Source organism: Mastigoproctus giganteus, chromosome 10, assembly GCF_048544385.1.
Source record: "Mastigoproctus giganteus isolate SK-2022 chromosome 10, ASM4854438v1, whole genome shotgun sequence".
Lineage (NCBI taxonomy): Eukaryota > Metazoa > Arthropoda > Arachnida > Uropygi > Thelyphonidae > Mastigoproctus > Mastigoproctus giganteus.
In genome coordinates, this window is record NC_143584.1 from 178,282,612 (window position 1) to 178,305,932 (window position 23,321).

Below are 23,321 nucleotides of genomic sequence, written 5' to 3' on the forward strand. Positions count from 1 at the left end.
CATCACTGGACAGTACACTGTCGAGTCAGTTTGGTGTGACATAAGCACTGGGAGATCAAAATTGAGAGTAGGAGTGTGTTACAGGCCTACTGACTCTGATGAGTATAATAAGAAATTGTACAGGGAAATAGAGCGGGCCAGTATATCAGAGAGTCTTATAATGGGAGATTTTAATTTCCTGGATATTGACTGGAATTTGTGAGTTGGTCACTCACACACCAGCAAGGCTTTTGTGGATTTATTCGATGATTGTTTTCTACATCAGCATGTTCGGGAGGCAACTAGAGCGAGTAATACTCTTGATCTGATTATCAGTAGTGATTCTTCATGCATTAAGAATCTGCAGATAAAGGAACCACTAGGTGGCAGTGATCACAGTGTGCTCAAGTGGGATTTATTAAAAGAGGTAACTACCATCAAGGGTAAAGGGAAGGGTTTTTGTTTTCGTAAAGGCAACTATGGTGGTCTGAGACAGTATTTAAATTCTATACGGTGGGATCAACTGATGATGTTACCAACAGCAAATTCAAAATGAGAGGCATTCAAAGAATTAATCTTGGAAGCTACTAGGCTTTACATACCAACTAAGAAATATTGTTCAAGATTTAGGCCTAAATAGATGTCAGATGAACTATTGAGACATGTGGCAGAGAAGAAAAATGCATGGCATACATATAAATTAACAGGTGACATGGAAGCCTGTGATAGATATAAGCTGGTCTGTAACCAAGTCACAAAGGAGATTAGTCAGGTAAAGGCAGATTATGAGAAATCTTTGGCAAAGGATGCAAAGAAAAACAGCAAAGAGTTCTTTACTTATGTAAACTCTAGAAGGAAGTGGATGAATCAGATTGGTCCACTGGATATTGATGGTTGATCATCCTGCTCAGGTGGCTAACAAACTAAATGAGTATTTTGCATCTACATTCACACATGAGGAGTTATTCAGGGAGGGGAATGCCAGAGGTAAATTAAACTCTACCAGTGAGCTGGATGATTTTGTAATAACTGAGTGTAAAGTGGAGGAGAAATTGTTGAAGATAAACATAAAAAAGCACCCGGGGTGGATAGGATCTATCCAGTTATATTAAAGGAGGCAGCAAAGGAAGTAAGCAAACCCTTAGCCATAATTATGAGAGCTTCCTTGGACTCAGGGGAGGTACCCACAGACTGGAGATGTGCAAATGAGACCCCAATTCACAAATCAGGTTAAAAGGGCGACACAAGTAATTATAGTCCTGTTAGTTTAACTTGTGTTCCAGGGAAATTAATGGAGGCACTGGTTAAAGAAACACCGCAGGATCATCTAGACAAGACTTCAGTTATAGCTCGGACACAGAATGGTTTTGTTAAGGGGAAGTCTTGTTACAGAGGAACTTTGATATCATATATTTGGATCTTAGAAAGGCTTTTGATACTGCTCCACATGGAAGACTGCTGAACAAATTGGAGCGGTGTGGCATTGGAGGCAAATTGCTGCTATGGATAAAGGGGTGGTTGAGGGGGAGAAGACAGAGAGTGGTAATCAATGGACACTGCTCTTCGTGGACTAATGTTATTAGTGGAGTCCCTCAGGGTCCAGTGTTGGATCCATTTTTGTTTTCTGTATTTATAAATGGTATTGATGATGGTATATCAGGCTTAATATCCAAGTTTGCAGATGATATGAAGGTTGACAGGGTTGTTAAGGACACTAATGACAGTACACTGCTGCAACAGGATCTAGAAAAGTTGAGCAGATGGGCTGAGAGGTGGCAAATGAAGTTTAACATTGACAAATGTTAAGTATTACATATGGGAAGCAGTAACCTCAGAGTAATGTATCAACTCTGTGGTACTACACTGACAGTGGTAAGGAATGAAAAGGACCTGGGGGTAATTGTGCAGGCAGATATGAAGTTTTCTTAGCAGTGCAGACAGTCTGCAAGAGTAGCTCATGGTGTCTTGTAAATGATATACAGGAATTTTTCTAGCAGGGATAAGGAGGTGATTATCCCCTTGTATAAGGCAATGGTCAGGTCACACCTTGAGTACTACTGTATACAGGTTGGAGACCTCATTTTAAGAAGGATGTAGAGCTTTTGGAACGGGTACAGCAAAGGGCAACAAGATTAGTGAATGGAACGAAGGGTTGCTCTTACGAAGAAAGGCTTAAGTTTTGCAGATTACAGTGTCTGGAGACCAGGCACCTGTGAGGTGATCTAATCGAGGTGTATAAAGCCTTGAATGGTTTGAGTATGCGCAATGCTGGTGGGATTCTTCCTCTTGCTCAGAATAATCACCTGAGAGTACATAAATTCAAATTGAGGAAAGACAGTTGTAGGATAGATGTGAGGAAGTTTGCCTTTAGCCAGTGGGTAGTTGATTGGTGGAACAGACTTCCATCTTTTGTTGTGGAAGTTGATAGCCTAAATAAATTTAAGGCTGAGCTGGACAGGTATCTGGAACGAACGGAAGGATGAAATGGGAGCATTTTTTTACTCTTTGGCTGATGCTGCATAAGCTTGCTTTCTTGCATCATATGCCTCTACTAATTAATGTTAATGCTAATTTTATTTGCAAGGTAACCCTGCTAGGCTCAGACTAATGGATTCTGGCTCTCACCAAATGCTATTGAACAATTACAGGAAACAGATGCTGACAAATCTCAAAAAACAAATCCATCCCATTTTATGATTTTTGGATACATAAAAGCTATGAAAATGAAAACAGAGCAATACCACAGCTCAAATAATCCTGACCAGGGGTTCACATAGGCGATAGAAATATATAAATATTAGAATAAAAGAGAAAATAAAAAGATGATATGCAAATTCAACAGTTTAATGGATTAAAATAAGTGAATTCAAGCAAAAGAGTTAAAATCACATAAGAAAAAATAATTCTGAACAGGATACACATTAGTTAATTAGTTAAAATATATAATTAGAGAAAGAGAAGACCTCAGTGCTTGAGCTGCCATCAAGATCTTGAGCAACAGAAAGAAAGGGGGGGGAGAGAGAGAGAGAGAGAGGAGAGAGAGAGAGAGAGAGAGAGAGAGAGAGAGAGAGAGAGAGAGAGATGAGAGAGAGAGAGAGAGAGAGAGAGAGAGTGAGAGAGAGAGAGAGAGAGAGAGAGAGAGAGAGATATATGCAATTTCCTCCTTTTTCCACAAGAAAAATTAGAAATATAAAATATCCTAAACTTAGGAAAAAGGTATACTTACGAGACACTGCCTACAGGCCGCATTAGTTCTAGAAGAGAATCTGAAACAGAGGCCTCCTCTTGTGCTTCCTTCTTTACACATTCCCAAATTGTCATTCCCACAGAAAATCCTCCACTGACCTAGAAAATACTCATTTATTCACATCTTTTAAAAAAAGAAAATATATAAAATTTAAAATGAAAGAAAAAAAAAGGTGCATGTAGCAAAGAATGTAAATTAGATTTCTACATTTTATTTTGATATGTTCCATTTAATACATTGATGATTTTAAAGCTATAATTTTAAAACTTTGAAAAGAGCCACTTCATAAGTCTCTAACAATCCTACATCCAGTCTATAATAAACTACCACAGGGATAAAAACATTATGGAGGCCTGGATTCATAATCCAAATCAGGTCTAAACTTTGAAAAATAGGGATAGGTTGACTATTCCCAGCTCCCTGATTAACCTTTTTCAAGAATTTCTACACCAAGTCAAGTGCCAAAGACAGCAAAGGTTAGGGGTAGGGATAGGGTCTTGCTTAAGCACCGAACCCTATAAAAGTGAAAAGGACTGCAAGACTCACAGGACAGAATCTAAGCCAATTCAATAGAAACCAGCACATAGGCTACATAGAATCAGTATAATAACTGCAAAATTTTTTGTAACCATACAACATACCGTCATCATCACATCAACAAGAATGTGTGTGTGTGTGTGTGTGTGTAGTAGTGGCATGTGATGCAAGAAAGCAAGTGTATGATCTTATGCAGCATCAGCCAAAAAAAAAAAAAAAAAAAATCACACCATTCCCTCCAAATGCCTGTCCAGTTGCTCTTTAAATTTATTCAACCTATCAACTTCCACAACGACAGATGGAAGTTTGTTCCAGCAATTAATCACCCGCTGGCTAAAAGCAAATTTCCGCACATCTATTCTACATCTGTCCTTTCTTAATTTGAATTTATGTCCCCTTAAGTCCGTAATCTGAACAAGTGGAAGGATCCCATCAGAATTCAGCATGCTCAACCCATTCAAGGCCTTATACACCTCAATCAGATCACCGCCCAGGTGCCTAGTCTCCAGCCACTGCAATTTGCAGCACTTAAGCCTCTCTTGGTAAGAGGATCCCTTCATTCCCCTCACCAATCTTGTTGCCCTTCTCTGTACATGCTCAAGTAAATCTACATCCTTCCTAAAATGAGGCCTCCAGACCTGTATGCAGTACTCAAGGTGTGGCCTGACCATTGCCTTATACAGAGGGACAATCACCTCCTTTTCTCTGCTAGCAAAATTCCTCTATATCATTCACAAAACCCCATGACCTGCCCTTGCAGCCTGTCTGCATTGATCAGAAAATTTCATATCTGACTGCACAATTACTCCCAGGTCTTTTTCATTTTCTACCACCTTAAGTGTAGTACCACACAGCTGGTACGTTTCTCTGGGGTTACTTCTACCCATATGCAGTACTTTGCATTTGTTAAGGTTAAACTTCAGTTGCCACTTCATAGCCCATCTGCCCAAATTATCTAGATCCTGTTGCAGTAGCACACTGCCATTACTGTCATTAACAACCCTGCAAACCTTTGTATCATCTGCAAACTTTGACATTAACCCTGATATACCTTCATCAATATCATTGATATATATACAAAACAGCAGTGGACCGAACCCTGTGGGACTCCACTAATAACATTAGTCCACGAAGAGCAGCACTCATTGATTACCACCCTCTGTCTTCTCTCACTTAACCATCTTTTTATCCATTGTAGCAACTTACCCTTAATACCATTCTGCTCCAATTTGTACAATAGTCTTCAATGCGCAACAGTGTCAAAAGCTTTCCTGAAATCCAAATATACGATATCAAAATTATTTTTTGCATCCAGTTCCTTTGTAACCACATCATAATATCCTATCAAATTTGTCAGACAAGACTTTCCCTTAACAAACCCATGCTGTGTCTGAATTATTGCTGCAGTCTTGTCTAGATGATCCTGCAATGCATCTTTAACCAGTGACTCCATTATTTTAAACGGAACGCGTATGTGTGTGTGTGCGTGCGTGTGTGTATGTGTGTGCGTGAAATATTTGTTAAAAATGTAGAAAAATATAGAATTAGAGAGTTAGATAGAAAAGGAGTATCAGAACAGATTAATGCCATCAAATTATTGATTGAACATTACATCAGTCTGTAAAACATATTAGCATTAGTAGAGGCATATGATGCAAGAAAGCGAGCTTATGCAGCATCAGCCAAGAAAAAGAAAAAAAAAAACTTCCATTTCACCCCTCCGTTCGTTTGAAATACCTGTCCAGCTGAGCCTTAAATTTATTTAGGCTATCAACTTCCACAACAAGGGATGGAAGTCCCTTCCACCAACCAACTACCTGCTGGCTAAAGGCAAATTTTCGCACATCTATCCTACATCTGTCTTACCTCAATCTGAATCTATGCCCTCTCATGTGATTATTCTGAGCAAGAGGAAGAATGCCATCGGCATTGAGCATGTTCAAACCATTCAGGGCCTTATACACCTCTATCAGATCACCTCGCCGGTGCCTAGTCTCCAGACACTGTAATTTGCAAAACTTAAGCCTTTCTTCGTAAGAGCAACCCTTTGTTCCATTTACTGATCTTGTTGCCCTTCTCTGTACTCGTTCCAGGAGCTCTACATCCTTCTTGAAATGAGGCCTCCAGACCTGTATACAGTACTCAAGGTGTGGCCTAACCATTGCCTTATACAAGGGAATAATCACCTCCTCATCCCTGCTAGAAAAATTCCTGTATATCATTGACAAGACACCATGAGCTACTCTAGCAGCCAGTCTGCACTATTCAGAGAACTTCATTTACCCCCAGGTCCTTTTCATTCTCTACCACTGTCAGTGTAGTACCACAGAGTTGATACGTTGCTGTTTCTCATATGTAGTACTTTACATTTGTCAATGTTAAACTTCATTTGCCACCTCTCAGCCCATCTGCTCAACCTTTCCAGACCCTGTTGCAGCAGCATAGTGTCAGTAGTGTCCTTAACAACCCTGCCAACCTCTGTATCGTCTGCAAACTTAGACATTAAGCTTGATATACCATCATCAATATCATTTATAAATACAGAAAACAATAATGGACCCAACATCCTGAAGGACTCCACTAATAACATTAGTCCACGATTAGGCAGTGTCTATTGATTACCACTCTCTGTCTTCTCTCCCTCAACCACCCTTTAATCCATAGCAGCAATTTTCCTCCAATGCCACACTGCTCCAATTTGTGCAGCAGTCTTCCATGTGCAACAGTATCAAAAGCCTTTCTAAAATCCAAGGATATAATATCGAAGTTCCCTGCATCCAGTTCTTTTGTGGCTGCATCATAGTATCCAATAAAATTGGTCAGGCAAGACTTTCCCTTAACAAAACCATGCTGTATCCAAGCTATAACTGAAGTCTTGTCTACCAGTGCCTCCATTCATTTTTCCTGGAACAGAAGTTAAACTCACAGGTCTATAATTACTTTTGTCAGCCTTTGATCCTCCTTTGTGAATTGTGGTCACATTTGCATATCTCCAGTCTATGGGTACCTCCCCTGAGTCCAAGGAAGCTCTCATGATTATGGCTAAGGGTTTGCTTACTTCCTTTGCTGCCTCCTTTAATATAACTGGATAGATCCCATCCACCCCAGGTGCCTTTCTTGTGTTTATCTTCAAGAATTTTTTCTCCTCTTTACTCTCAGTTATTACAAGATTATCTAGCTTCCTGTCAGAGTTGAATACACCTCTGGCATTCCCCTCGCTAATTAACTCTTCATGTGTGAATGTTTAGTTTGTTAGCTACCTGAGCAGGATCATCAACAGTTGACCCATCAATATCAAGTGGACCAACCTGATTCATCCCCTTCCTTCTAGAGTTTACATAAGTAAAGAACTCTTTGCTGTTTTTCTTTGCATCCTTTTCCAAAGATATCTTGTAATCTGCCTTCGCCTGCCTAACCTCCTTTGTAACTTGGTTACAGATCAGCTTATATCTATCATAGGCTTCTGTGTTACATGTTAATTTATATGTATCCCATGCATTTTTCTGCTCTGCCATATGTCTCATTAGTTCATCTGACATCCATTTAGGCCTAAACCTTGAACAACATTACTTCGTTGGTATGTAAAGCCTAGTAACTTCCAAGATAAGTTCTTTGAATGCTACCCATTTTGAATTTGCTGTTGGTAAGATCATCAGTTGGTCCCACTGTATAGAATTTAAATACTCTCTCAGACCATTGTAGTCACCCTTATGAAAGCAAAAACCCTTCCCTTTGCCCCTGATTGGCAGTTACCTTTTTGAGTAAATCCCACTTCAAGACACTGTGATCACTGCCACCTAGTGGTTCCTTTATCTGCAGATTCTTAGTGCATGAAGAATCACTACTGATAATTAGATCAAGAGTATTACTCCCTCTAGTTGCCTCCCGAACATGCTGATGTAGAAAACAAAAGCCTTGCTAGTGTGTGAGTGACCAACCCACAAATTCCAGTCAATATCTGGGAAATTAAAATCCCCCATTATAAGACTCTCTGATTTACTGGCCCACTCTATTTCCTTGTACAGTTTCTTATTATACTCATCAGAGTCATTAGGCCTATAGCACACTCCTACTCTCAATTTTTATCTCTTAATGCTTATGTCACACCAAACTGACTCAACACTGCACTGTCCAGCGATGTAGGCTGGCTTCACTTCCTTGGATTTTATGTGTTTCTTAACTAATAGCATAACACCTCCTCCATTCCTATCTGTCTATCCTTTATGTACACATTGTACTCTCCAAATTCCAATTCTTTTTTCCTAATATCTGTGTGACACCACGTCTCTGATATCCCAACAATATCCACCTTTGATGTCTTGATCAACACTTCAAATTCATCAAATTTGTTTACTATACTTCTTGTATTGGTATACACGAAGTATACATGCACCTATTCTTAGTTACCCTAACACATCATATATACCCACCTGTTCACGATGACTGCCATCAGTCCCTGAAACTGCCAGCCCCCCTGGCTCCATGCCGCTGGTTATTCTAATAGAAGTAGCGCAAGAATCACCTTCAACTCTGCCTGTGGCTACTGTTAATCTATTAGTCCTTGTGTCCCCCCAAGCTAGCAGTTTTCCGACCCACCTAACACTGCCTCGATAGCATCAGCAAATATTCTTGCACCCTTCCTATTTAAGTGTATCCCCTCCCTGTAGAAGCAGTCTCTCCTGTTAACAAGTACAAGTTCAAGTACAAGAACCTACATGGAAGTTAAAGGAAGTTAAAATCCCCCATTATAAGACACTCTGATTTACTGGCCCACTCTAATTCTCTGTATAATTGCTAATTCTCTCTATAATCATTGCTGACAATCAGATCAAGAGTGTTATTCCCACTTGTTACCTCTCTAACATGCTGCTGTAGAAAACAATCATCAAATAAATCCACAAAAGCCTTGCTAGTGTACGATTGACCAACCTACAAGTTCCAGTCTATATCTGGGAAGTTAAAATCCCCCATTATAAGACACTCTGATTTACTGGCCCACTCTAATTCTCTGTATAATTGTTCATTGTATTTATCAGAGTCATCAGGCCAATAACAAACTCCAAACGCTCGTTTTTGCTTTCCCAGTGCTTATGTCATGCCAAACTGACTCAACATTGCACTGTCCATCTATGTCAACTAGATGCACTTCCTTGGATTTTATGTGTTTCTTAACTAACAGCAAAACCCCTCCTCACTTCCGATCCTGTCTATCCTTTCTGTACACATTGTACTCCCCTAATTCCAGTTCTGCATTTCTTAGCACTAGAGTGCTAGCTTGGGGAGATACAAGGACTAATAGATTAACAGTAGCCACTGGCAGAGGTGAAAGTGATTCTTGCACTGCTTCTATTGGAATGAGCAGCACCCTTTAAAACAAGATGCAGAGTATTTCAGAGACTGCTGGGAGTCATTGCAATACAAGTAAACACATGGGTTGTGTTAGCGTAGCTAAAAACAGGAACAGGTGCATGTATACTTGCGTGTACACCAATGCTAGGAGTTTGGTAAATAAATTTGATTAATTTGAGGTATTGCTCAAAACATTAAAGGCAGATATTGTTGTGACACCACGTCTTTGATATCCCAACAATATCTGCCTTTTATGTTTTGAGCAATACCTCAAATTAATCAAATTTATTTACCAAACTCCTAGCATTGGTGTACACGCAAGTATACATGCACCTGTTCCTGTTTTTAGCTACGCTAACACAACCCATGTGTTTATTTGTATTGCAATGACTCCCAGCAGTCTCTGAAATACTCTGCATCTTGTTTTAAAGGGTGCTGCTCATTCCAATAGAAATAGTGCAAGAATCACTTTCACCTCTGCCAGTGGCTACTGTTAATCTATTAGTCCTTGTATCTCCCCAAGCTAGCAGTTTTCCGACCCACCTCACACTGCCTCGATAGCATCAGCAAATATTCTTGCACCCTTCCTATTTAAGTGTATCCCATCCCTGTAGAAGCAGTCTCTCCTGTTAACAAGTACAGACCAGGCTGAGAAAAATTCTACCCCTCAAGTCTTGCACAATCTTTCCAGGGCCAAATTGATCGACAAGGCTTTCATCATATATTCCCTCCTATCGTGTCTGCGCAGAATTGTAGACACTTTTAAATTCAACTCTAATTCACGGCTTTTTTTCAACAGTGACCTGTACTTGTTAAGTAATTCTGCCGGTCTCCTACTCTTAATATCATTAGTTCCAACGTGTACAACAATATCACTTTTGTGCCCTTAAAAGAATACATATGAATGGTAACTAATGATAAGTTATCAACTGTTAATACTGTTTTAGTGACACTAAAACAATATTTTCAAAAATAAAAATTTAAAAAAAATTTTTCAGAATATGATATTAAGTTATACCAATACACTGGAGTAGAAAATAAAGCATTATTGTTTAAATTATAAGAAAATCACCATATTGTCCAGTTTTCCTGGCCATGTTGGCTTGGTGGCAGCTCTTCTTTGGATCCAAATTGATATAGTACCATCCATATTGTTTACATAACCATTAACGTGCACCCCATATCGTTTTATGCCGAAGAGACCTACAAAGGAGGCTAAATATCAGAAAGCTTGAAAGAAAAAAAAAGTAATGATTTTTCTCATATATTTAGATGACAAAGCATATTTTGGTCAAACACAGTGAGCAAAAATAAAAATAACATAATATTCTGGAGAACACCAATTCCAGAATCTCGTTATTTACCAGCCTGACTGTTTTTAAGTTTACACCAAATTTTTTGTACCTACCTAATGTGATTTTTATAATTAAAAATTATAATAATTTTGCACCAGATGTATTTTTTTCAAGACAGAGAGATGCATGTAAAAAATTTGTGATAGATTGATGTCAAGATTCTTTCTCTATTTATTTATTTTTAAAATAGCTCATAAAATGGAAAAGGTTGTGAGTCCTGATTTAGACATTCCAAAATCAGGAGTCACAAAAATGCCCAAATAAAGTGGATCATAAAGAGGATGATAGAGGCATTGGTAGATTGGCTGTAGTTCGCCTCAGAAGCACCCAACAATTTTGGTCCTCTGTCTGTTTTTTTTTAAGTGGTAACACATAAATCTCTCTTCAATTAGAGAAAACTCTAATGGAAGAGAACAATAAATCCAAATATTTATTTAAATTTATTATTTTTTTGCCCAAAGCCATTCCTAGGGGTATATTCATTTGCATGTAAATATAAAAATGTGCTGTTTGAAATAATAAATGAAAAACAAAACACTATTTCTTTTAAATTCAAAATATATTTACATACATAGAATAAAATATTAATACATAATGCAAAAAGCATGTAATTTTACATAAAAATATTATCATTACTTATATGTATAGTTTTATATGTTAATTTTTTATTGCAAATTCATTAATTACGTCATCTAAATCAACTTTTTCAACAACTAATATTGCAAGATCATTAAGCCTTTCCCTGAAGCACTGTAGATCTAAAATCATTCTTACCGACTTTACCTTTGAAAAAGACCTTACTCCAGTTGCAAAATTAACAGGAAAATTCGTAAATACAAAGAGGTGTTTGAAAGGTTCATAGCCTGAGTATAAAAGGGTAGTGGTAAAGCGTTAAAAAGTTCTGCATTTAATGTATAACACTTCAAATAGTAACCCACCAAGTTTCATGCAGTATCAATAATGTCTTTTTTTTTAATTACAGTTATGCTGAATCAAAGAAGTGTGTGAATGTGGAAAAATTGACAAAATCATTCACCATGCAGCCATCCAATATTTTGGGAAAGAAGGGCCTAACGCCAAAGGAAATTCAGGAGGTTATGGCCACACACTGGGGGAAGAGAACCCTTCCTATTCCATGGTTAAGAAGCGGGCAGCATAATTTAAAAAATGGAGGGAGGGAGGGAGAGGCAGGAAGATGATCCATGCTGTGAAAGACCTACAACATCTATCACTCCAGTAGCTGTTCACAGTGTCCATGATCTGGTGATGAGTGACCAACAAGTGACAATTCCTATATTGCCAATTTCTTGGGTATTTCACTTAAATGTGTGTACCACATAATAACAGAGTTTCTTGCTATGAAAAAGGTGTCAGCACGATGGGTCCCAAAGTTGTTGGCAGCAGATCAAAAACACACAAGAGTCATCAAGGTAAGTGAACATTTCCATCATTTTCAAGCAGATCTGGCAATTTCCTTGTAAGGTTTGTGACCACAGATGACACATAGGTCCATCACTTTCAGCCAGAAATCAAGTAACAGCCGAAAGTGGATATTGCACCCTATCACCTGATCTAGCACCACTGGACTTTCATCAATTTTCTAATTTGAAAAAATACCTGGCCGGTATCCATTTTCTTATGGACAGCAACATCATTGCTGCAGTGGACACATTCCTAGATGCACAAAAAAAAACTTTTTTCACACCTGGAATCAACACATTTCAGCACTGGTGGCAAAGGTCAACTGACTCAAAAGGAGACTAGGTTGAATAGTAACATACTGCCAGACTCCTCAAATGAACCCTTTCATACTTAGCATAATCAGCACTTAGTACTGGTAAGGGTATCCAATCCACGTGTTGGACAACATTTTGCAGTTCTGGCAAACGCTAAGATTTTAATTATATTTACCTTGAATGGGTTGAGCACACTGAATTCTGATGGGATCCTTCCACTTGTTCAGATTACGAACCTAAGGGGGCATAAATTCAAATTAAGAAAGGAAAGATTTAGAATAGATGTGCGGAAATTTGCCTTTAGCCAGCGGGTGGTTAATTGCTGGAACAAACTTCCATCTGTCGTTGTGGAAGTTGATAGGTTGAATAAATTTAAGGAGGAACTGGACAGGCATTTGGAGGGAATGGTGTGATTTTTTTTTTTTGGCTGACGCTGCATAAGCTCATACACTTGCTTTCTTGCATCACATGCCACTACTACTACTACTACCTGTTTTATTGACTTAATTGTTATATTAAATTATTTTCTATAAGTAGCTTATAAACCTAGTCAAGCTCCTTGGTTTATTTTTAATTTAGATAGCGATTTTGAAAGTTAATTAATACGTAGTGTCCGTAGATTTACGGTTCGTAACTTGCCGCCATTGATGTACGATACAACGTATATCCCAAACTAGATAGAGCAAGGTTTAATGTAAAACTAGATAGCGAAACACGTAGCACTGTATTGGAAATCTGTTAGCTTAGTATAGTATAGTATTATCAATTCATCAGTAAAATTTATTAATCTTATTAAATTTCATTGTCAATTAAATTGTACTTAAACGGAATCATGACCCAGACTAGAGCAGCAAAGCAGCATTCACAGAATAGCCAGAGTGCTGTAGCTCGCGAGAGAACTGAATGGGGTGATTCTCCAACACATCACAGTCTAAAAAAAATGCATGAAATGTATGCAGACCTGTCTAGAACAGGACATGATCTAGCCAAGGAGAATGTCTTTGTGTATGCTAGGTGCAGAGATTATGAGGAAATTAGGTGCCAACTCAGCATTCTGATGGGCATCTATGAGAGTTCGAGGTGTAGGGTGGATGCCCTCGAAGAAATTAAGAGGGGGCCCATCAAACTCTCAGCTGCCTAATTCAATGCCAGCACTCACTCATGTGCATCAGGCAACACAATGGCAATCTCCAAGGCAGAATGTGCTGATCCCACAGGAACTAGTTATTGTTGGTGACTCTATTGTCAGGGAGACGGGGAATATATTATGCAAAAAGGATAGGTGGAACAGGACCAGGGTATGTCTGCCAGTGGCAAAAGTTGATGTTGTAGAACAGATATCTTTTAAGGGCACAAAAGGTGATATCGGTGTAAATGTTGTAACTAATAACCTTAAGAGTAGGATATCTGCAGATTTACTTAACAAGTACAGGACAATGTTGAAAAAAAGTCACTAGCTGGGTTGAATTTGAAAGTGTCTGCAATTCTGCCCAGACACGACAGGAGGGAGTATATGATGAGAGCCTTGTCGATTGATTTGGCCCTGGAGAGATTGTGCAAGGCTCATGGGGTAGATTTTTTTCAGCGTAGTCTGTCCTTGCTAACAGGAAAGACTGCTTCTACAGGGATGGAATACACTAAAGAGTGCAAGAATATCTGCAGATGCTATCGAGGGAGTGTTAGGTGGGTCGGAAAACTACTAGATTGGGGGATTCACAGATGGGATCACTGATGATCAGAAAAAAGTTGTCTTTTCCACTGAATTGCGTTTCTTGCTTTGCGGTAGATGAACAGTAGCCGCAGGCAGAGGCGAAAGTGATTCTTACACTGCTTCTATTGTAATGAGCAGCAACCTAAAGAGCAAGTGTCTGGGGACTTCAAGAGCTGCTGGAAGTCATCATGGACCAAATAAATACATGGGCTGTGTTACGGTAACTAAGAGTAAGAACAGGTGCATGTATACTTGCATGTACACCAATGCTAGAAGTATAGTAAATAAATTTGATAAATTTGAAGTGCTGATCAAGGCATCAAAAGGAAGATATTGTTGGGATATCAGAGACATTGCGTCACACAGATATAAGCAGTGCAGAATTATAATTTGGGGAGTATAATGTGTAAAGAAAGGACAGACAGGGTAGGAAGGGAGGAGGGGTCATGCTGTTAGTTAAGAAACGTAAATTCTAACGAAGTGCATCCAGTTGATGGGTGGACAGTGCAATGTTGAGTCAGTTTGGTGTGACAAACACTGGGAAAGGGGAAAATGAGAGTAGGAGTGTGTTATAAGCCTAATGACTCTGATGAGTACAATGAACAATTGTGCAGAGAAATAAAGTGAGCCAGTAAATCAGCATGTCTTGTAATGGGGGATTTTAACTTTCCAGATATTGACTGGAACTTGTGGTATGGTCACTCGCACGCTAGCAAGGCTGTTCTGGATTTATAGGAGGACTTTTTTCTGAAGCAACATGTTCGAGGAGCAACCAGAGGGGGTAATACTCTTGATCTGATTATCAGCAGTGATGATGCATGCATTATGAATTTGCAGATAAAGGAACCACTAGGTGACAGTAATCACAGTCTACTGATGTGGGATTTACTGAAAGATGTAACTACCATCAACGGTAAAGGGAAGGGTTCTTGTTTTTGTAAAGGTGACTACAGTGGTCTCAAGCAGTTTTTGAATTCTATACAGTGGGATCAATTGAAGATGTTAAAAAGAGTGAATTCTAAATGGAAGGCCTTCAGTGAATTAATCTTGAAAGCTACTAGGCTTTTCATACCAACTAAGGAATACTGTTCAAGATTTAGGCCTAAATGGATGTCAGATGAGCTAATGAGGCTCGTGGCAGAGCAGAGAAGAAAAATGCATGGGATGCATATAAATTAACAAGTGACACAGAAGCCTATGGCAGATATAAGCTAGTCTGTAATCAAGTCACAAAGGAGGTTAGACAAGTGAAGGCTGATTATGAGAAATCCTTGGCAAAGGATGCAAAGACAAACAACAAAGACTTCTTTACTTATGTAAACTCTAGAGGGAAGGTGATGAATCAAATTGGTCCACTTGATGTTGGTGGTTCGACTGTTGATGATCCTGCTAAGATAGATGACAAACAATGAGTATTTTGCATCTACATTCACACATGAGGAATTCTGTAAGAAAGGGGAGAACAGAAGTTTACTAAACTCTAACAGTGAGCTAAATGATTTTGTAAAAACGGAGAGCAAAGTAGAGGAGAAATTGTTGAAGTTAAACATAAAAAAGGCGCCTGGGGCAGTTCGAATCTGTCCAGTTATATTGAAGGAGGCAGCAAGGGAAGTAAGCAAACCCTTAGCCATAATTAGGAGAGCATCCTTTGATTCAGGCGAGGTCCCCATGGTCTGAAGATTAGCATTAGGATTAGCAAGGGCATATGATGCAAGAAAGCAAGCTTATATAGCATCAGCCAAAAAAAAAAAAAAAAAAAAAACCCCTTCTTATTTCACTCATCCCCTCCCTCCAAATGTTTGTCAAGTTCTGCCTTGAATCTATCAACTTCTACAATAACAGATGGAAGCTTGTTCCAGCAATCAACCACCCGCTGGCTAAAGGCAAACTTCCGCACATCTATCCTACAACCGTCTTTCCTCGATTTGAATTTATGCCATCTCTGGTGATTATTCTGAGCAAGAGGAAGAATGCCATCGGCATTGAGCATGCTCAAACCATTGAAGGCCTTATCACCTCTATCAGATCACCTCACCGGTGCCTAGTCTCCAGACACTGTAATTTGCAAAACTTAAGCCTTTCTTTGTAAGAGCAACCCTTTGTTCTGTTCGCTAATCTTGTTGCCCTTCTCTGTACTCGTCCCAACAGCTCTACATCCTTCTTAAAATGAGGCCTCTAGACGTGTATACAGTACTCAAGGTGTGGCCTGACCATTGCCTTATACAATGGAATAAACACCTCCTTATCCCTGCTGGAAAAATTCCTGTATGTCATTGACAAGACACCATGGGCTACTCTTGCAGGCCGTCTGCACTGCTCAGAAAACTTCATATCTGCCTGCACAATTACCACCAGATCCTTTTCATTCTCTACCACTGTCAGTGTGGTACCACAGAGTTGATACGTTACTCTGGGATTACTGCTTTCCATATGTAGTATTTTCATTTGTCAATGTTAAACTTCATTTGCCACCTCTCAGCCCATCTGCTCAACTTTTCTAGATCCCGTTGCAGCAGTATACTGTCATTAGTGTCATTAGATGTGCAAATGTATCCCGAATTCACAAAGGGTGATGCAAATAATTACAGACCTGTTAGTTTAACTTCTGTTCCGGGGAAAATAATGGAGCCACTGGTTAAAGAAGTAATGCAGGATCACCTAGACAAGTAACAGTTCAGTCACAGCATGGGTTTGCTAAGGGGGAAGTCTTGTCTGACAAATCTGATTGGATACTACGATGTGGTCACAAAGGAACTGAATGCAAAAAATAATTTTAATATCATATACTTGGATTTCAGGAAAGCTTTTAATACTGTTGCACATGGAAGACTGCTGTACAAATTGGAGCTGTACAAATTGGAGCGGTATGGCATTAAGAGCAAGTTGCTGCAATGGATAAAGGGATGGTTGAATGGGAGACAGTAAAGAGTGGTAACAAATGGACACTGCTTTAGGGGACTAATGTTATTAGTGGAGTCCCCCAGGGTTTGGTGCTGGGCCCATTGTTGTTTTGTGTATTTTTTAATGATATCGATGAAGGTATATCAGGCTTAATGTCCAAGTTTGCCTATGACACAAAGATTGGCAGGGTTGTTAATGAGTAAAAAACAACAGAATCCAGAAAAGTTAGGCAGATGGGCTGAGAAGTGGGAACTGGAGTTTAATATTTACAAATGCAAAGTACTGCATATGGGTAGCAGTAACCAAAGAGAAACATACCAACCATGTGGTACTACACTCAGGGAGGTGGAGAGCGAAAAAGACATGGGGATAATTGTGCAGTCAGATATGAAGTTCTCTGAGTAGTGCAGACAGGCTACCAGAGCAGGTCATGGAGTTTTGTCAATGATATATAGGAATTTTGCTAGCAAAGACAAGGAGGTGATTATACCTTTCTATAAGGCAATGATCAGGCCACACCTTGAGTACTTCAAACAGGTTTGGTGGCCTTATTTTAGGAAGGATGTAGAGTTGCCAGAACAAGTACAGAGAAGGGCAACATGATTGGTGAGAGGAACAAAGGGGTTATCTTACCAGGAGAGGCTTAAATTCTGTCAGTTTCAGCATTTGGAGACTAGGCACCTGCAAGGTGATCTGATTGAGGTATACAAAGCCTTGAATGTTTTGAACAGGCTCAAGCTGATGGTATACTTCCACTTGCTCAGATTAAGAACCTGAGGGGGCATAGATTGAAATTGAGGAAAGACAGTTGTAGAATAGATGTGCGAAATTTTGCCTTTAGCCAGTGGGTAGTTGATTGGTGGAACAGATTTCCATCTGTTGTTGTGGAAGTTGATAGCTAAAATAAATTTAAGGCTAAACTAGACAAATATTTTGAGTGACCAGATGGATGAAATGGGAAGAATTTTTTTTTTTTTTTCTGATACTGTATAAGCTTGCTTTCTTGCATTATATGGCTTAACTAATGCTAATGCTAATACTCAAGCAAATACTCAAGGCCTCAAACTTTTCAGCCACTCCTCATATTTGCAATGTAATTGCAATATTTGGTACAGCATTTAATAAATTATATTCACATATTAATTTTAACAACTCTTTTGGGTCAGAATGGCTCTAATTACTATTGTTTTGATGATTTTAAATTTTGAAAAGTTTGTTGGCATTTATATTGCTTTCATTCAAAGAAGCATTTGTGAATTTTGTATGCTAAATTTGGAATGTGATTTAAGGTTTTCATTTTCCATAGCTGAAAAATTTAGTTGGTTAAAATAAGATCCTACATTTGATTATGTATCAAATCTAGTTTGGACTGAATTTACTGCAGTACCTAAAAGTCTACTTTATATGTGAACTTTTTATCTACAATTGTTTTGTCTTATGAATCATAATCAAAATGTTTTTTTTTTTTTTTTATGTTGTGTTCTTAAAATGGATGTTGTGGGAAATAGTTTCTAAATCTAAATCATTTGATTATGATAATGCTGCTGAAATACACTCTTAAGACAGGGGCAGCCTTAGCCCGATTGGACCCAATCGGGCAATGTTGTGGCCCCGCGCACTGCAGAAAAATTAAAATTGGACAAAAAAAGTATAGATGAAAAAAAGAGATAAATGAAGAGAAAAAACAGAAGGAAAAAGTTTTTTTTTTTTTAAGTTTAGTTAAAGAATTGATTTTAAAAATTATTTAAATCACACAGGCTCCTGCGAAACCCAAAACAATGACTAAGCATTAGCATTAGTAGAGGCATTTGATGCAAGAAAGCAAGCTTATGCGGCATCAGCCAAAAAAAAAAAAAAAAACCCACTTCCACTTCACCCCTCTATTCGTTCAAAATACCTGTCCAGCTGAGCCTTAAACTTATATAGGCTATCAACCTCCACCACAAGGGATGGAAGTCTGTTCCACCAACCAACCACCCGCTGGCTAAAGGCAAATTTCCGCACGTCTATCCTACATCTGTCTTTCCTCAATTTGAATTTATGCCATCTCAGGTGATTTTTCTGAGCTAGAGGAAGAATCCCATCAGCATTGAGCATGCTTAAACCATTCAAGGCTTTATACACCTCTATCATATCAACTCGCTGGTGCCTAGTCTCCAGACACTGTAATTTGCAAAACTTAAGCCTTTCTTCGTAAGGGCACCCCTTTGTTCCATTCACTAATCTTGCTGCCCTTCTCTGTATTCGTTCCAGCAGCTCTACATCCTTCTTGAAATGAGGCCACCAGACCTGTATACAGTACTCTAGGTGTGGCCTGACCATTGCCTTATACAATGGAATAAACACCTCCTTATCCCTGCTGGAAAAATTCCTGTATATCATTGACAATACTCCATGAGCTACTCTTGCAGCCCGTCTGCACTGCTCAGAGAACTTCATATCTGCCCGCACAACCACCCCCAAGTCCCTTTCATTCTCTACCACTGTCAGTGTAGTACCACAGAGTTGATACGTTGCTCTGGGGTTGCTGTTTCCCATGTGTAGTACTTTACATTTGTCAATGTTAATCTTCATTTGCCACCTCTCAGCCCATCTGCTCAACCTTTCCAGATCCTGTTGCAGCAGCATAGTGTCAGTAGTGTCCTTGACAACCCTGCCAACCTTTGTATCGTCTGCAAACTTGGACATTAAGCTTGATATACCATCATCAATATCATTTATAAATACAGAAAACAATAATGGACCCAACACTGAGCCCTGAGGGACTCCACTAATAACATTAGTCCACGATGAGCAGTGTCCATTGATTACCACTCTCTGTCTTCTCCCCCTCAACCACCCCTTTATCCATAGCAGCAATTTGCCTCCAATGTCACACTGCTCCAATTTGTGTAGCAGTCTTCCATGTGCAACAGTATCAAAAGCCTTTCTAAGATCCAAGTATATAATATCAAAGTTATTCCCTGCATCCAGTTCTTTTGTGACTGCATCATAGTATCCAATCAAGTTGGTCAGGCAAGACTTCCCCTTAACAAAACCATGCTGTGTCTGAGCTATAACTGAAGTCTTGTCTAAATGATCCTGCAGTGCTTCTTTAACCAGTGCCTCCATTAATTTTCCTGGAACAGAAGTTAAGCTCACAGGTCTATAATTACTTGTGTCAGCCTTTGATCCTCCTTTGTGAATTGGGGTCACATTTGCACATTTCCAGTCTATGGGTACCTCCCCTGAGTCCAAGGAAGCTCTCATAATTATGGCTAAGGGTTTGCTTACTTCCTTTGCTGCCTCCTTTAATATAAATGGATAGATCCCATCCACCCCGGGTGCCTTTCTTGTGTTTATCTTCAACAGTTTCTCCTTCACTTTACTCCCAGTTATTTCAAGATTCTGTAGCTTACTGCTAGAGTTGAATACACCTCTGGCATTTCCCTTGCTGAACAACTCCTCATGTGTGAATGTCGATGCAAAATATTCATTTAGTTTGTTAGCTACCTGAGCAGGATCATCAACAGTTGACCCATCAATATCAAGTGGACCAATCTGATTCATCCCCTTCCTTCTAGAGTTTACATAAGTAAAGAACTCTTTGCTGTTTTTCTTTGCATCCCTTGCCAAGGATTTCTCGTAATCTGCCTTCGCCTGCCTAACCTCCTTTGTAACTTGGTTGCATATACCATCATCAATGACGTTACCAACAGCAAACTCAAAATGGGAAGCATTCAAGGAACTAATATTGGAGGCTACCAGGCTTTACATACCAACTAAGAAATATTGTTCAAGGTTTAGGCCTAAATGGTTGTCAGATGAACTAATGAGACATGTGGCAGAGAAGAAAAATGCATGGGATACATACAAATTAATGGGTGACATGGAAGCCTATGATAGATATAAGTTGGTCTGTAACCAAGTCACAAAGGAGATTAGGCAGGCAAAGGCAGACTACGAAAAATCCTTGGCAAAGGATGCAAAGAAAAACAGAAAAGAGTTCTTTACATATTTAAACTCAAGAAGGAAAGGGATGAATCAGATTGGTCCACTGGATATTGATGGTTCAACAGTTGAGGATCCTGCTCAGGTGGCTAACAATCTAAATGAGTATTTTGCATCTACATTCACACATGAGGAGTTATCAGGAAGGAGAATGATGTAGGTAAAGTAAACATTGGCAGTAAGCTGGATGATTTTGTAATAACTGAGAGGAAAGTGGAGGAGAGATTGTTGAGGATAAACATAAAAAAGGCACCTGGGGTGGATGGGATCAATCCAGTTATATTAAAGGAGGCAGCAAAGGAAGTAAGCAAACCCCTAGCCATAATTATGAGAGCTTTTTTGGACTCGGGGGAGGTACCCATAGACTGGAGATGTGCAAATGTAACCCCAATTCACAAAGGAGGATCAAAGGCTCACACAAGTAATTATAGACCTGTTAGTTTAACTTCTGTTCCAGGTAAATTAATGGAGGCACTGGTTAAAGAAGCACTGCAGGATCATCGAGACAAGAATTCAGTTATAGCTCAGACGCAGCATGGTTTTGTTAAGGGCAGGTCTTGCCTGACCAATTTGATTGGATACTATAATGTAGTCACAAAAGAACTGGATGCAGGGAATAACTTTGATATTATATATTTGGATCTTAGAAAGGCTTTTGATACTGTTGCACATGGAAGACTGCTGCACAAATTGGAGCAGTGTGGCATTGGAGGCAAATTGCTGCTATGGATAAGGGGATGGTTGAGTGGCAGAAGACAGAGAGTGGTAATCAATGGACACTGCTCAACGTGGACTAATGTTATTAGTGGAGTTCCTCAGGGTTCAGTGTTGGGTCCGTTGTTGTTTTCGGTGTTTATGAATGATATTGATGATGGGATATCAAGTTTAATGTCCAAGTTTGCAGATGATACAAAGGTTGGCAGGGTTGTTAAGGACACTACTGACGCTATGCTGCTGCAACAGGATCTGGAAAGGTTGAACAGATGGGCTGAGAGGTGGCAAATGAAGTTTAACATTAACAAATGTAAAGTACTACATATGGGAAACAGTAACCCCAGAGCAACGTATCAACTCTGCGGTAATACACTGACAGTGGTGGAGAATGAAAAGGACCTGGGGGTAATTGTGCAGGCAGATATGAAGTTCTCTGAGCAGTGCAGACGAGCTGCAAGAGTAGCTCATGGTGTCTTGTCAATGATATACAGGAATTTTTCTAGCAGGGATAAGGAGGTGATTATTCCCTTGTATAAGGCAATGGTTAGGCCACATCTTGAGTACTGTATACAGGTCTGGAGGCCTCATTTCAAGAAGGATGTAGAGCTGCTGGAACGGGTACAGAGAAGGGCAACAAGATTAGTGAATGGAACAAAGGGTTGCTCTTACGAAGAAAGGCTTAAGTTTTGCAAATTACAGAGTCTGGAGACTAGGCACCGGCGAGGTGATCTGATAGAGGTGTATAAGGCTTTGAATGGTTTGAGCATGCTCAATGCCAATGGGATTCTTCATCTTGTTCAGAATAATCACCTCAGAGGGCATAAATTCAAATTGAGGAAGGACGGATGTCGGATAGATGTGCGGAAATTTGCCTTTGGCCAGCGGGTGGTTGGTTGGTGGAACTGACTTCCATCACTTGTTGTTGAAGTTGATAGCCTAAATAAATTTAAAGCTCAACTGGACAGGTATTTCGAACGAACGGAGGGGTGAAATGGGAGTGGTGTGTGTTTTTTTTTTTTTTTTGGCTGATGCTGAATAACCTTGCTTTCTTGCATCATATGCCTCTACTAATGCTAATGCATATCAACTTGTATCTATCATAGGCTTCTGTGTCATGTGTTAATTTATAAGTATCCCATGCATTTTTCTTCTCTGCCATATGCCTCATTAGTTCATCTGACATCCATTTTGGCCTAAACCTTGAACAATATTTCTTAGTTGGTATGTAAAGCCTAGTAGCTTCCAAGATAAGATCTTTGAATGCTTCCCATTTTGAATTTGCTGTTGGTAACATCATCAGTTGGTCCCACTGTATAAAATTTAAATACTGTCTCAGTCCATCGTAGTCGCCTTTACGGAAGCAATAACCCTTCCCTTTACCCCTAATGGTAGTTACCTCTTTGAGTAAATCCCACTTCAGCACACTGTGATCACTGCCACCTAGTGGTTCATTTATCTGCAGATTCTTAATGCATGAAGAATCACTGCTGATAATCAAATCAAGAGTATTACTCCCTCTAGTTGCCTCCCGAACATGCTGATGTAGAAAACAATCATCCAATAAATCCACAAAAGCCTTGCTAGTGTGTGAGTGACCAGCCCCCAAACTCCAGTCAATATCTGGGAAATTAAAATCTCCCATTATAAGACTCTCTGATTTACTGGCCCACTCTATTTCCCTGTACAGTTCCTTATTATACTCATCAGAGTCATTAGGCCTATAGCACACTCCTACTCTCAATTTTGATCTCCCAATGCTTATGTCACACCAAACTTACTCAACACTGCACTGTCCAGCGATG

At 39.4% G+C, this 23,321-nt stretch overlaps 1 protein-coding gene across 1 annotated transcript in view; it reads right to left on the reverse strand.

Moving 5' to 3' along the window:
• The window catches only part of LOC150079578 (uncharacterized), a 207,222-nt gene that overhangs the window by 75,501 nt on the left and 108,400 nt on the right, over positions 1-23,321 (reverse strand). The window contains exons 4-5 of the mRNA XM_090383123.1: positions 10,185-10,315; positions 3,206-3,324 (exon numbers count right to left, since the gene is read on the reverse strand). Coding sequence (XP_090239249.1) covers positions 3,206-3,324; positions 10,185-10,315 — 250 coding nt within the window. The remainder of the gene's footprint in view (positions 1-3,205; positions 3,325-10,184; positions 10,316-23,321) is intronic.